At 32.9% G+C, this 16231-nt stretch overlaps 1 protein-coding gene and 1 long non-coding RNA gene across 2 annotated transcripts; both read left to right on the top strand.

Moving 5' to 3' along the window:
• The first annotated feature begins 1503 nt into the window (after positions 1–1503).
• Positions 1504–6449, top strand: LOC133847000 (uncharacterized). Its single transcript, XR_009895107.1, has 4 exons — positions 1504–1568; positions 2426–2468; positions 3717–3820; positions 6434–6449. It is a non-coding gene; the product is annotated as an uncharacterized LOC133847000 (long non-coding RNA).
• Positions 6450–6579: 130 nt separating this feature from the next.
• LOC133846924 (tau-tubulin kinase homolog Asator) lies at positions 6580–15682 on the top strand. Its single transcript, XM_062281637.1, is given in 20 exon segments — positions 6580–6951; positions 7174–7399; positions 7402–7551; positions 7853–8229; positions 8321–8330; positions 8333–8457; positions 8460–8531; positions 8591–8659; positions 9104–9457; positions 9520–9669; positions 9747–10128; positions 10131–10321; positions 10695–10825; positions 11709–11853; positions 12502–12957; positions 12960–12993; positions 13167–13468; positions 13471–13765; positions 14697–14796; positions 14854–15682. Coding segments are annotated over 20 exon segments (3870 nt in total). The 5' UTR covers positions 6580–6897; the 3' UTR covers positions 15101–15682.
• Positions 15683–16231: the final 549 nt, after the last annotated feature.

Here is a 16231-nt window from a genome sequence, read left to right as displayed (position 1 = left end):
ATCTAAGGGTGACGACTGCTTCGTGGGCTGTGTACATTTTTTATTTATTGATTTCCATATTGATTTGGTGCACATAAACTCTAGTTTCCGAGTTTCTGAACTGCTTTTTGCCTACCTCTCCTTAATCGCTACCCTTACTTACCACTGACTCCGCTATCCAGTCGTTATTCGAATTGGAATTCGACCGTTTTAACCCTTTGTCTGTTTGATATTTCATGCGGAAGTCGATAACGTGGTCGGACTCAAACTTGTATTTTCTATTCTTTCAATCGAATTGCGTACAGTCTTATGGTGTAACGAATTTTCTAATTATAAACTGTATAGCTTAAAAAATAGTCAAACAGAGCTTATGATCAATTCTTATGGTAGAATGGATGGTAGAAGTGGGATAAAAGTTGTAAGCATTATATATTGTGTTCCAAATTTTATATTATTGCTGAAAATTTAATTACGATCATAAAGCAAGTAATAAAGCTACAGTCGAGTGTACAGGGCCCGATATTTTAACACAAAATACTAAAATACACCAAAGCCTGTATTTTTTTTATCAATAATGTAAAATATTCAAATATTATTTGCTATACAAAAGTATTTCTTAAGTAACTTCTACAACCAGGAATCATAAATACTCTAGTTAGTATTGAATGCTTCAAAAATCACGGCTTTAGCTTTAAAATTACACTTGTACTTTCGAATTTTTCGTATTACGGGGGCAAAAGTGGGCGTTGCATCATTTTTCTCTATCTTTTATAGTCTTTGAAATCTTCCTGTAGGCGCAATGTTATAATACCATATTACCCTATGAGTAGCATGTATAACAAAATAGAGTGTCAAAATATGGAACGTACAAAGACTAGCTGGTCACCTTAAGATAAGGAACGAAAATTAATTTCATTCATTGTGTGTTCAATAAATTATTATTTTGGTATATTCAATAAATTAAATTATACACCTTTTTGATTCAATCAAAACACTAGCTCTAACAGTTTCGTAGTGATTAGCTTTGGTGCATGACCGAGTCATTCACCGTTTTAGAGGCATCACATCACAATTACCACCTACACCTACGTAAACATATGTTCATTTTGCCATTAATTTATACAGCCACACACTTCAAATTTAATTTGGTCACATTTTTATATTTGGAATTTAAATCATTGGTTTTTTTAATATTACATTTAAAAGCCCGGCGCTATTAAATGACCCATTGTAGTTATTTTCGTAATATATATTATTTGGAAATATATTTTTTTAAATATTACATATCTATTTAATTTCCAATTTTATATACTTTAGTTATACAATTTCTGTGATAAAATGTTATGCGCAATAATAATTTAAATTTTTGAATTCTTCACAATCAATATATATATATAATTTATATATTAACATGTTCACAAGATAAATGCTAAATAATCAGATATATGTACACATGTATATGTAATACATGTGTACATACATACATATATGTATCTGATTGGCGTAGAAAAATGTTCAATTCTTTAGATCAGTTTTTCAGATAGAATCAAGTTCAGTACGTTTTCCGTTTTCTGCGAAGAATCTCATAAGTACGTGAAAGCTCACTGGGAAATATATAGTAAAACTTTTATTTATTTTTCAACTCGCGGATATTTTCAAATGAAACAAATTGCCTTTAAATTAGAATAATCCTTATGAATTATATTTATATATTAAATAAAAATATATTTGTAATATAAATAAAAAAGATTTATCTTTGAGAAATAAATACAAGCTATTAATTGCACGTGCTGCATTGGGTGAAAGTGTTCAACGTTGTGTTCTCTATAATTAAACAAGTAAGAAAGCTTCAATCAAGTGTAGTCGACTTTGAGATACCCGCTACATCTTGTCAATAAAACCACATTCTAAAAAGTTACCAAATACAATAAAAATATGCAGCAAATCCTATATCTTGTATATTAATATAGTAGTACATTCCAAATATACCATAGAGTACAAAATATGCGAGATTGTTAGCTAAAGCCACTAAGACCCGTTTGCAGATTCTTAAATAATTTCTACAATTGTTATCTGATCGCAACCTAGTTTTAAGGAATTCTAAATACTCTAGTTATTATTTTATATACGAAAAATTACATGTCTATATCGTCCGACTATTCGCGCTGATCAAGTATGCTTTACGCGGTTTGAGATGTTAGTTAGTTATAATACCCTTCTACCCTATAGGTAGCGGGTATAAAAATACCATAATATGTATTTTTAAAAATAGGCTTTTCACGCATACAAGCTTGCGCTAGTTAATGAAAAAAGGTGATTATTATAGAAAGCAAACAAAAATATTATGAAGAAACATATATACGTAGAAAACATTCTTTATTTAAATTGCAATAGAGGAATTAAATATCTTAATAAATATCAATATTAAAAATTATTACAAAACCAGGTGCGGAGAATGAACTGGGATACTGTGTAATATAAAACAAAAGGTAAAAAATAATTTGATGTTTATATATTATCTAATAGGTATTATTTATATTATTAAAATGTACTCATTTGTGATAACATCGCTGATCACAAAATAACCTGTTATCTTGAAATCCGGCTTATATACATGCCAAATTTTTTTTTTTTAACGAGACGGAGACCGTGTTATGTTCTTCTGTTCATCCGTATGAACGCATAGTGTTTGATGTTTTCTTTTACTTAAAATCGGTTGAAATGCGATATTTAATTTAGATTTGACCATTCATATATTAAATGAAATGAAAGTTACTATAAAATACTGAACCAATCCATAAGTGTAAGCGAGATCGTGACAGTCAATTGTCAATCACACCGAATCACATATTTTAATGTTTGTTTGTCAGTATGAATGTGGCTGAATTTATATTCCTGCTACCTTTAGGGTAGAAGGGTATTAAAACTTTGTGCCGCCAGGAAATGTATGTATGAAGATTTCTGTCTGTCCATCCGTATGAACACCTACATCTCAGAGCTTATAAAGAGATATAATGTTTTATCGACAGCATTTGTTATGTTTGCACGCAGATCAAGTTTGCTTCAAATTTTTGCCACGCCCACTTCCGCCCCACCAATTGACAAAACTCGAATAACAAGCGTAATTTTAAAGCTAGAGTCGCGAATTTTAGTATATGGGTAATTCCATGGCGGAATCATCATTTTCAAAATATACCGAAAATACTAAAAATAGACCAAATGGTATATTTGGTATATCGATATAGTACACCATTCAAAATATACCATAGACGGTAACATATACCAGATTGTCAGCCAAAGCAACTAAGACCCTAGTAAGTAGGCGTTTTTGCCCTTACAAAAGTATTTCTTTAATAACTTCCACAATTTTTATCGGATCGCAACCAAATCAGGAATCATAAGTACTACAATAATTATGGTATATACCAAAATTCGCAACTCTAGCTTTCAAATTAGGCTTGTTATTCGATTTTTTGATTTGCGGGGCGGAAGTGGGCGTGGCAAAAATTTGAAACAAACTTGATCTGCGTGCAAACATAACAACAGACGCATACATTTATTCAAAAATTTTAATTTTAAATAGAAAATATTTATCCAAATTGTAGACATAGAGCGAATAAAACATTCTTTGATATTTTTCATTTAAATCAAATTGCACCGATTTGACCGAATAGACTTAATGTTAAGCATATTTAGTAAATTCTAATTATTCTATTTTTTCTTTTCTATATTTTCAGTTGTAAATATTTAGCACTGATCTGATGAAAAGTGGCATTTAAGATTGGATATTCAATTTCCAATCAAAAATAGGAACACAAATGCATTTACAGGAGTCCCACAAGTAAGTTTTTAAGCCAATTAAAACTATGTCTGGAAAAATCTATGGATTCTGTTTGTCTAAGTAAGAAATCTATAGTCGATACCCGCTACCCATTTTAAATAAAAACAAAATATTGCGGTATTATTCTCAAAATATACAAAAATACTATAGAAATAAGACCCTAGTAAGCAGGCGTTTCAGCCCATACAAAAAATGTCGTTAATAACTTCGACAATTTTTTCTGATCATAATTTTTCAGGAATCACAATTACTATTGTTTTATTGTATATACCAAAATTCGTGACTCTAACTTTAAAATTACGCTTGTTATTCGATTTTTGTCTATTTGCGGTGGGCGTGCCAAAATTTTGAAACTTGTTTTGCGTGAAAACATAGCAAATGCTCTATTTCTTATAGTCTCTAAGATCCAGAGTTTATATATTTACTTTATAGGGTCGAAGTTGCCTCCTTCTACCTGTTACTTGCATTTCCTGCCGGCACAAAGTTATAATGCCCTTTACCACTATGTTAACTACAGTAGAATCCGGTTATAACGACTCCGCTTATAGCGTCCGTCCGGTTATTGTGACGAAAAGTCGATGGCTTGGTTGGCCCCAATACAACCTTATATGAAAGGGCCTCCGCTTATACCGACGAAATTTTCACAATCCAACCGGATATTGCGACGAAAAAATACAGCGAAACAATGCCAACAAATTTAAGTATCAAACGACGTTGTTAGAAATGTATGCATTTATCAGTGATTGGCACTCTTGCTTGTGTGCGTAGGAGCGACAGGAAGGTTCTTATATTCCCACTACTCTCTGTTAGTTTTAGCTGACGCCTTAGCTTATGCTAAGGAACATGAAGGTATACGATTTATTATGGAAAAACCATGATATTAAATGAAATTTATAAATCTTTTTTGTTTTGTTTAAAAGTAATTTGTTTTATCCTAAAACCCTATTACGAACATGGCAACCATAAAAAATAACAAAACAAAAATTTATTTTGCTCCTTTCGGTTAGTGCGTCTTCCGGGTATAACGACGTAAAATCGTCGGTCCCTTGAAAGTCGCTATAACCGGAATCTACTGTATATAATACATAGATACTCCAAGATTTTGAAGCAAAATATATCATTCATAACATTATTATTGCAACCCTGGAAGAGCCGAGCGCTGCAATTAGTTCTAATCGTTCTAATTTAGAACCCCAGAGCCTCTTCGGATCATTTCGAAATTTGAAGTTCGAGCGCAGCGTACGTCACACTCTCAGTTCAGTCTCAGATCAAAAGTGGAACGATAAATATGAGCGTACTTCGTTGCGCAGTTCTGAGATCTACAAATGTATGTTTTTATACTGACAATCGAACAGACACACACATTTCTATATCGTCTTGGGTATTGCTGATCAAGAAAATTCACTTTTTGCAGGAACCAAGTTTTATAACTTATTTTGCGTTCTAAGAAACAATGACCGTAAGCATTATTTAGTTAGTATTTTATTATGCTGTGAATTTTGAAACTGTAGATAGCTGACAAAAATTCATTGCTATAAAAACCCTCATATCCTTGCGCATGCGTTGCAGTAAGGGTGCAGCTGCAAAACATTTTATAACCATTACAACTGTCATGTAGAAATGTTTCGCATAGATATTCTCAATCTCTCTGGTTCTCTCGCTGGTTTATCCCTTGTGTGTTTTGCTCAGAAAAGCTTTACTCTTGTGGGTGAACAATACAAAGCTTGCCAATCAATAAGAGTTTTTAATTTAAGGTTGGGTTATAGGGCAAGGCACTCGTTCGTACATCGGTTCATAATCAAAGTAAAGCAAAAATGGTTGAAAACGCGTTTAGACTCTTAGTGTAAATTAATGAACATTTAAGCTGCATTCGACCACATTTTATACTTTTTGTGGTGAAGTGAATTTAACAGATATTACCAGCTGAAATGGGTACTCATAAATAACTTTACAGGTAAATGTCTGCAAGTGCTAACACATAACATATAGATTTTTATTGCGTTCGGTTTGTGAAAAATTATCCTTTTATTCTCATCTTGTTTATGTATGTCTATGTATTATTTTTGAAATGTATTAGATACATCATTTTCCCTCTGGGATATACATTTATGTAGTTAATAAGGAATCATTGTTATAGTTATTGAAGAATAACTCCATTTGTTAAGGCGATGAGTACTTCATATCACCATTTCGTTGATCTCTATATAATACATCGGATAGAAAACAAAATTATTATTATTATTATTATTATTATTAGTATTAGTATTATTATTATTATTATTATTATTATTATTATTATTATTATTATTATTATTATTATTATTATTATTATTATTATTATTATTATTATTATTATTATTATTATTATTATTATTATTATTATTATTATTATTATTATTATTATTATTATTATTATTATTATTATTATTATTATTATTATTATTATTATTATTATTATTATTATTATTATTATTATTATTATTATTATTATTATTATTATTTTTGTTATTATATTTTTGTGGCATATTATATTATTATAAAGATAAAACAGTTTTACTTCGTTTAATTTCAAACGCCGATGGCAAGCAGTACATTTATGTTATTTCCTTCAAGGAACGACAGAAATGTCACAGAGTCATCACAAACAATCCGAGATCAAGCCATAAAGACAATCGGCAGCAACAACGCCAAAATGAAATCATATCGAATCAACAGAGAGACTTGTGTCTAAGTTATCGACCCAAATATTGTAGTCAAGAAGTATTACGATTGCAGCGACCACCGCCCCATCTAAGCCACCACCATCAATTGCGCTCAGCTCTTTGGAGGCAAGTTTTCACCAAAACCTTCAAGAGGGTCACAATATTGCCGCTGTCGGAGATCCAAGAAACTGTCAACTACAGCGATCAGCAACTTTGCCATCTAAGCAAAATCGATTAGGATTAAGAAGTCGAGTCACTTTCCAAGTGCCAAAACTAACACCATCGTCTCCTACTGCTGGTGCTATATTAGAGAAGAGTAGCACTATCGTGAACATCTGCCAACAAGTGCCAGAAAACAAAGAGAAAAATAATAAAATGACGTCTGAAGATCTGTTGCAGCCAGGACATGTGGTTAAAGAGCGTTGGAAGGTATTAGACATGTTCTCATTTAACCATATTAACAATATTTTTACACAATAGAACGAAAAAATTCCAGTTTATTTGATTTGGTTTTGCAAAATATCGTTGATTTACTATGAGAAGCTTACATAACTAAAATAATAACGAAATAAAGAAAAAGATACTGAATTTGTTCTAGTACATGTTGCAAAATATGGTTTGAATTATATTTGTTTTTGTTGTGCATTTCAGGTTATACGTAAGATTGGTGGTGGAGGCTTTGGTGAAATTTATGAGGGCCAAGACTTAATAACTCGGGAACAGGTGGCACTCAAAGTTGAATCAGCTCGCCAACCGAAACAGGTGCTTAAAATGGAAGTGGCGGTACTGAAAAAGCTGCAAGGCAAGGAACACGTATGCCGTTTTATTGGATGTGGACGGAACGATCGCTTCAATTATGTGGTAATGCAACTCCAAGGTAAAATTTGGCTGAGTTGCGACGAGCACAGCCACGAGGCGCCTTTTCTCTCAGTACAACCCTTCGACTAGGCTTACAAATATTAAAAGCCATTGAATCTATACATTCTGTTGGCTTCCTTCACCGCGATATTAAGCCGGTAAGTTTCTTTTGTTTTCTACTATGTATATGGTATGAAATCCAGATAAAACTGCACAGACAAACGCGAACAATTTCGCCGAGTCAAAAAATTGAGTGTGAATCGCCCGCTGTTGATAGAGAACTCATTTTGATCAAAGTCATAAGTTTAATTAGGATCAGTCTTTTTCTAAAAATTTTTAGCAGGATAATTAAACAATTAATAAACGGAAAGATGACATATATTATATAATACAACTAATTTAATATTGTGTGAAAAACTGCGAGGAATACGTTTAAAATATTAATTCTTTTGTTTTAAAGAGCAATTTTCAGTTGGCCGTTTGCCTTACAATTGCCGACGAGTTTATATGCTCGACTTTGGATTGGCTCGTCAATATACCACAGGAACAGGAGAAGTTCGTTGTCCCCGAGCTGCCGCTGGTTTCCGTGGAACAGTGCGCTATGCTTCAATAAATGCACATCGCAATCGAGAGATGGGACGTCACGATGATCTGTGGTCGCTATTCTATATGCTTGTTGAATTTGTAAATGGACAATTGCCGTGGCGCAAAATTAAAGACAAGGAACAAGTCGGGTTAACTAAAGAAAAATATGATCATAGAATATTACTGAAACACTTACCGTCAGACTTAAAGCAATTTTTGGAGCATATACAATCGCTAACTTACGCAGACCGACCAGACTATGCGGTAAGAGTTATTTTATCCTTGTCATATAAATCGAATTTTTAGTTAAAATTATGTAAAATGAGGAAATATTTATATAGCACTTTACTTACAGATGCTAATTGGCCTTTTGAGAGATGTATGAAACGACGAGGTGTTAAGGAGGCTGATCCGTACGATTGGGAGAAAGTCGATGCCGCCGCAATTGGTAACATTAATTCAGCTTCAAATGCCCCAATAGCTCCAGCTGCAATAAAAATGAATATATTCATGGTAACATCACTCAAATGACGGTAGCTGCTTCCAATGTCAGCGGCAAAGAATATGTAAGCAAATTAGTATATGGTTCTATAACAATTTCAATTTATATTTTTGGTATTAACAGATTCGGAAACGTAACGAAATTGATACTGCTCAGTTGGCGTCAACGGAGCCTCTAAATACTAAGGAAAAAGTATGTACTCGCTTTTTGAGAACCCTTTGTGTACCTATTATAAACACCAATAAAGTCTGTTTGTATTATTTTATGTTTGTATTAAATTGTGATATAATTTATCACTCAGGTATAGATTTACCTTTTTTTAATTTTTGAGTGTTTACCTATGTCATGTAAACAAATTTATGATAAAATAAATTTGTATAAAATAATTTTATTTATTTAATTTAAAATTTATTTCCGTAATCCTGGATAATATAATATATACATATACATATGTAATTGGAAGCGAATGTGAAATTAAACACAGTTTTGGTTTTCAATGCTTAATAATTTCCGATGCTGCATCCGATGGCATCAAAACCACGACAAAAGAAAAATGATGTCAAGATTGTTCCTTTTTTAAGCTTAAAACACGTTTATTTTATTTTAATGATCTTTTTAATTGTTCATTATTTGTAGGTAGACAAAAATTGCAATGCAACAACAATGACGGCACAAGCTTCAGGGGAAAGCGCAATGCAAAACAGTAATGCAGGTAATCAAAATATATTTTCAAAACAGCATCAGCAGGAACTGGTGCTCGCTGTAAATAGTTCAGTTGCCATACCAAATTTTCCGAGTGCATTGGTCAAGTCCTCGTCGGTAGTAATTGCCAATCACGAATCAGCTGACGGCGATACCGGGACGACAATGCAAACAAACATGCAGCTTAAGTCAACGCATGCCACAAATAATATGAGACGAACCGCAATTCAGGCTCAAGAACAAGTTCAGGGAACAACATCAATTCACAACAATTCAGCGCCCGTATACGTGAGTCTTTTGTTTCGTTGAACCTGTTTTAGTTTAAAATCCAACCAAAATTCAACTTGCAGTATGCGACAGAAGAGAAACATGTTGTCTCGCATCCATTGCCACTGTTAGCAAAACTCCTTACCGATGACTCAGCACACAAAGGACGCAATAATGATCTTGTGATCAATTCAACCGAAACTGATTTCGAACGAAACAAAATAGTCATATTAATTTAGACGGTACTAATAGTCGCTCTCTAGGTAGAGACAATAGTCAACAACAGTCAGCGAACAAAAAATAATGATAGTATGATAAAAACACTGTCGAAGATGCTTATAGCAGTCCACAACAACACCAAAAATCAGCTGAATCAGTATCCGATAGCAAACGGTTATTTAGCACTACTAATGCTGCCGATCAAAAGTCAACATATGGACGATTGCGTGTTTTAAATGTACCACCGCCAATGCAAACTCAAGTCGTTGAGAGTGCAGAGAATTTGCAATTTGATGCAATTTGCGCCAATGAAATGTTAATTCCCAGATCAGCAGCGATCTCAGGAACTTCAACTACGACTATACCACCAGCTAATCGGCGATCAGTAACTTCGACCAATTTGCGACCATCATCGTCCGGAACTGGAACTGTCTCGATATCAAGCCATCGTTTGAGCAACACTGTTATTAGTTCTATTCCTGTAGAAGCAGTGCTACAGCTGGGGATCATTCTGTGACACAATTCGCCTTAATTGATGATGAGAACGTATCGGCGCTTCAACAGGTAACAAGGGGTGGCGGTGCACTTACGCTTGCTTCGCAATGGAAGAGTCAGTTTGACGATTCGGAGGATACAACAGATAACGAATGGAAGCAAGAACCACAGGTAAATCAATAAAGCATGATAGGCGGGTTCTTAATTACGAGTATGTCCGATCGAATGATCTCAAGTGAATGTTTAAAATGTCCAGAGTATATAATTATTTATCCTTGCATTTCAATGTACAAAGGTTTTATATATAGAGTACATATATTATATATATATATGTATATAAAATATTACAAAATTAAACCGCACTCTTTTGCTTTTTTCAAAATGGGTAGCGGGTATCTCACAGTCGAGCACACTCAACTGTAGCTTTCTTTCTTGTTAAAATTATTTAATGTTTTTTCACTGTAAATAGTGTCGCCCGCGACAAATTCCGCCATATATATCTAAAGATTATATGTAAATATTCCAACCTCTTGCCACCTCACAGTCACAACCAAATGTGGATAAATCGACTAAAGCGGATGCGTCCTTGGTATTATTACACGGATTGTCTAGTGTACCAGTTCCTCGAACTAATAATTCAAAATCAAAACTATTCGGAAATGATCATGTTAAAAGGTAAGTAAAATTACCAAATAGAGCCCTTATTGAAAAGAGGATCGAATTCTACTATGCTCGACTGTGAGGATTCCTGGCTCTCGATTTTCGTAGTTGACAGCGCTCTGTCCATGAGTCCATGAGAATTATCAAGTATCCTCAACTCTTTGCAATGATTGTTCATATTTTGAGAAATAGTGTAGAATTTTAGAATTATAATTTTTCATTAGATTAGATGGTTTGACGAAATTGGTAGCAAGGAGAAAAGTGGACTAGCTAAGGGATATACTGTCTCTAAGAGTGCCCTGATACACTTTTAATATCTGTCACCCCGAAACTTTCCAGCAGTGCTGACACACATGTCTAGTGTAACATCTCTCAGTCTGATTACACGGCCATATTTGTGTTTTAAATTAGTTGAAAGGTTTAAAGCTGTTAACATAAATTGACATGTTTCTTGAAGCTGCGTCCAAGGCGTACGACAACGTGACCTCATAGGAATTAATATTTATTGAAATATAGATATTCTAAAATATTTATTAAATAACTTCTAACATGGACTTAATTTGCGTGACATTCGAATATACGGCTATAGCCATACGAATACACGGCTATATCAGATCATCAGATCAGGCATTAAGACTTATCAAAAATATACATACGGTTGCCTACCATTTGGGTAACGGGCAACAATTACAAATTGGAGGAAATCAATATTATTTAAACAGCTAATTCCAAGAATCTATTAATATTCGTACCCATCATATTAGTTTCTATGAGATAATTGATTACATAAAATATCTCGAAAGTTTTACTCGCGGATAGAGCGCTGTTATATTTTCGAATAATCGCTCATAAAACATTTAAAGTCTGATTGTAATTTCATAAATTAACAATTTGTCAGACATACACTTAATATAGCTGGAATTGAGAACTATGAAATGCTGCAAATATCCCTTCCACACTGGTGGTCTGAACCTGCAATGGGTAATGTATTACGTAATAAGCTACAGCCACCTGCTGTGCAACAAGCTGCGTTTGATAACACTGTAAGCCAACAATTTGGAAAGATATATAGCTTATAATATATTTGAATTCAATATATGTACCAACTAACATTCTTTTATGTAGTATTTGTACTATATCATTTCTTAATAGTAGTTTTAGATATAAAAGAAATAATTTAAAAAGCATGATTGTTTTTCGTTCAAAAATTCTTTTTGTTGGTTATATTTACTTTCTCATGGACATTTTAAGCATTTTACCCTAATCAAGAATTCGTGCCTATTGTATATATCGTATTGACCTCTTTTCTCGGATTGACTTTTCTTTAATTTAAAACCTAATATGATCCGAAACTATTATAAAATCACTAATTCATCACCAGCAAAGTATAATATGTTGAATGTATGCGAATATATTTTAAAACTAATTTGAAACCGAAGGCAAGAATTTTTTTCTATGAGCTATGCCGAAAATAAAAAATTAATCTTTCAAAACAAATAGTAAAATGAAGAAGAAGAGCGAGATACATCAACATCCAACTTTTTTTTAAGATATTTTCGAAAAGAGTGGTCTATACATAAATAGATTTTTCATTAGTTGACATTATTTATTGAACCGAACAGATTTAATAATATGACTTCGTAAGTTGTCTTATCTAAATTTCGATTTATGTTTTTGTCGTCGAAATCTAGGTTTATCGAATGGATATCGCCAGAAACGTTTGTGTACGTGAGTCTAACTCTGAAATTGTACCAATATCAAATAAGAAAAACCATCTGACGTCAGATATGGCGGCTACAATATCATCATTTAAAGATGCAGCAGTTGATTTAGACAGTAATATGTACTCAAAAAAAACAATAGAAGAGCGCTCAATAAGTACACGGCGACATCGTAATAGCCTTCCAAATGTATGTTTTAGTGATGGTTTTGATGAAAAGCCAATAAGTTTCAGAAAAAGTACTCAATCGACTGCAACAGTGCCTTCTTGGGGTGCAAAGACTACAACAAAAACATTTCCCCAGCATCGAACCAACATTAATGATAAAAGCGCCAGCCAACTTCTATACACAATCCTTCATGTTTTCATGAAAGTGGAGCACTTGAATTTGACGATGCTGGTAATCAAGGCGAAGATGAAGGCTGTATCAGTGGACGACTGGAGTTTCGTGTCATTTCTAAAGGTAAGAATCGCATGGAACCTATGACCAATGAATTTTAATAACTCAATATTTTCAAATTGTATTGAAAATGTACTGATTAAAATACATTACTTTTTTCATTGATTCCACATTAAATTTTAGAAACATCGGTTACTATATTTCTAATTTACATTTCATTTTATTTATTGCATTAGAAACCCCACATCTGGATGAGTCTGTTTATTATAAAGCATTAGCAGCCCTTAAAACTCCTAATACAACAATAACAGATGGCATCGTTGCTGCCAAAGAAACAGCTGCGCCTGGTGATATTCGAACTTCAGGCCTAAGTGATAAAGAGGCCATTAACTGTGATGACAATGATAGAATGGAAACTAATGTAAGTGGCTCTAGTCATTTAACAACAAATTTAAAAACAAAGACCTTGGTGCGAAAGTCAAGATTAAAAGCAGTACGAATGATGGAAGTCAGCACATTGCCTCTACTGACTACCAAAGTCTAGTGGTAAGAGATATCACCTCAAATGCAGCCTTTACAATGGGTTGCGAACTTGTATTGTCAACGCCAAGTAAGATACCTATATTATCTGCTAATTTGCGACAATCCAAATGTGCATCTTGGACAGGTGTAATCAGTACAGCAACACAGCCATCTGGTGTTGGGGCAATTGGTCAACAGGAGCTTCTTCAGAACGAATCATTTAATTCACCGAATTGTAATTTTGAGCCCACTGACTCTAATCGTGTTCACAATTACTCACAAATTTCTCCAACTACTACGGATTTAACACCTGGTATGTTTTATGTATAATGTTGTATAATATTGTGCCAACCTTAAACCGACAGGATAACCTTTTAACTTCCAAATTGGATTCTGTCATATTCTCAGCAATATCGCATGATTAAGTTTGTCGCATAATTAATTTTCAGATCGCCCGTGAGAAATAAACGATACTTGGTAGCAATGAAAAACCTTTTTATTTTATATTCATATATTAAACCACTCAATAAAATTATCAGGTGTTTCCTCTTAAAGGAGAAATGTCTTTTGTTGGAGTAATAATTTAGTTCATAACACAATGAGAGCTACAGTCCAGTCTGCGCAACCATGATAAACCCCTACACACTTTCAATAAAAGTAAAATATTGCGGTTTTTAAATATACCAAATTAATGTACCCCAAAAATAGTGAAATATGCTAAAGGTTATATTTGGTATATCGATATATATATTCAAAATATATTATAGAATAGAAAATATAGCAGATTGCCAACCAAAGCAGGCACCAAAAGTACGAACACCTATATCTCAGAGACTACAAGCGATATTTTCTAGATTTCTCTTCAAATCTAATTGGTATTGCTGCACACAGATCAATGTTGTTAAAGATTGTTTAGATAACATTTAAAAATAAAACATATACTCCTACTTCTGCCTGTTAAAATAACCTTCTACCCTATGGATAGGGGTATACAAAAAGTGCTATTGAGAAGCGATATCAACAATCGTATATTAACTAGTTCAAGCTGACAGTTATTTGCACAAAGTGACACAGTTTTATTGACTCTACATATTTATGCTGATTCAAACTATATATACGCATATGTACTATATCAATTTCGAAAAACTTATAAAACCATTTTTTATTGATATTTATTTCAAAATCAACAAATAAATTTTTATATTGTTTCTGGTATCATTTTATAATTAATATAATATATATAGGACTACGTCGCCGTCGAGAGTCTACCGAAGGAAAGTATATAACTGATCCAGCCCAGTTAAATCTGCGCTTTCAACGTCCTCGATGTCGGGCTTCTAGCAGGTAAACATTTATTTGAATTTTTATGACATGATTACACTTACTGTTTAAAATTTGTAGCAATCGATGTGTACTTAACAGTTTTGAAGATCAATTAACCGACAAAAGTGAAGATAAAGATGGCAAAGAATTTAAAGTACCGTTTTGTTGCAATTCAGCAGCAGTGTCAGGTACATTAGAGACCAGCAACGCTGCATGGACTCAAAATACAATCGAGACCTCAATGAGAAATATTTCGCCACCACCAGGCGATCCAAAAATTGAAAACAGTGCGCGATTACGTCGCTACCGACATAATATAGAATAATTGCAATAATAATTATAATATTTATTATATTTTGTAATTATAATAGATCAAATAGGATAAGAAGTGAAACGGATCTAAGGCACCAAAACTAAATCTTTATAAAAAAATATTTAAAATTTCAACCACTTCATTATAATCGAAGTGATGCTGACGTCTTAATAATAAATAATTGGTTACTATGCTTAGATTAATTTATACAATTATATAATTGAAGACAAGGCTCATTAATATTCATTCTGCTGCGATTCTTACTAGATGAATATAGAAAGCTCTGCATACATTCATAAATATGTACCCTGGAACATAATATTTCAAAAATATACAAATATGTTATATATATATTTGTAGTCTTATTAAATTTTTTCTATCCAATATTATACGTGAAAATTTACAACACATTCAAACTTAGACGATTGAATTAAACATTGTGCATTAATCGCTACGAAACATTTGATATTTGAGTTAGTATGGAATTTTTTTCACTGGAACTTAATGTAAATATTAAAAATATGAATTTTAAAATCAAATTAGCATGAATTAACCGTAATAAATAATTAGATTAATTTACCCACACTTTCTGCCCAAAAGCAGTTTCATTTTTATTCTGGGACTATAAATAAATTTTCCTTTATAGATGTATTCAGATGATTACTCAATTTTATATCAAGCCTATTACATAAACAAGTAAGAAAGCTACTTTCGAGTGTGCTCGACTGTGGGATACCCGCTACCCATTTTGAATAAAAGCGAAATATTGCATTACTCTCAAAATATACATAAATAAAATACCGCAAAAATACTCAAAATATACCAGATTGTCAGCCAAAGCAACTAAGACCCCTAGTTAGTAACTTCAACAAGTTTTATCTATAATATACCAAAACTCATAAGGGCGGAAGCGTGCGTGGCAAAGATTGAAAACAAACTTGATCTGCATGCTTACATAACAAGTGATGTCAAAAAATTATAGCTGTATCTCTTATAGTCTCTGAGGTCCAGTGTTTCATACGGACAGACGGACATGGCTAGATCGTCTCGGCTGTTGATGCTGAATAAGAATACATGTACTTTATAGGATAGGAGATTCCTCCTTATGACTGTTTCATACATTTCCTGCCGGTACAAAGTTAT

This window comes from Drosophila sulfurigaster, chromosome 4 (genome assembly GCF_023558435.1).
Source record: "Drosophila sulfurigaster albostrigata strain 15112-1811.04 chromosome 4, ASM2355843v2, whole genome shotgun sequence".
Taxonomy (NCBI): Eukaryota; Metazoa; Arthropoda; class Insecta; order Diptera; family Drosophilidae; genus Drosophila; species Drosophila sulfurigaster.
The sequence above is the reverse complement of the archived record's forward strand: the minus strand, read 5'-3'. Positions and strand labels throughout refer to the sequence as shown.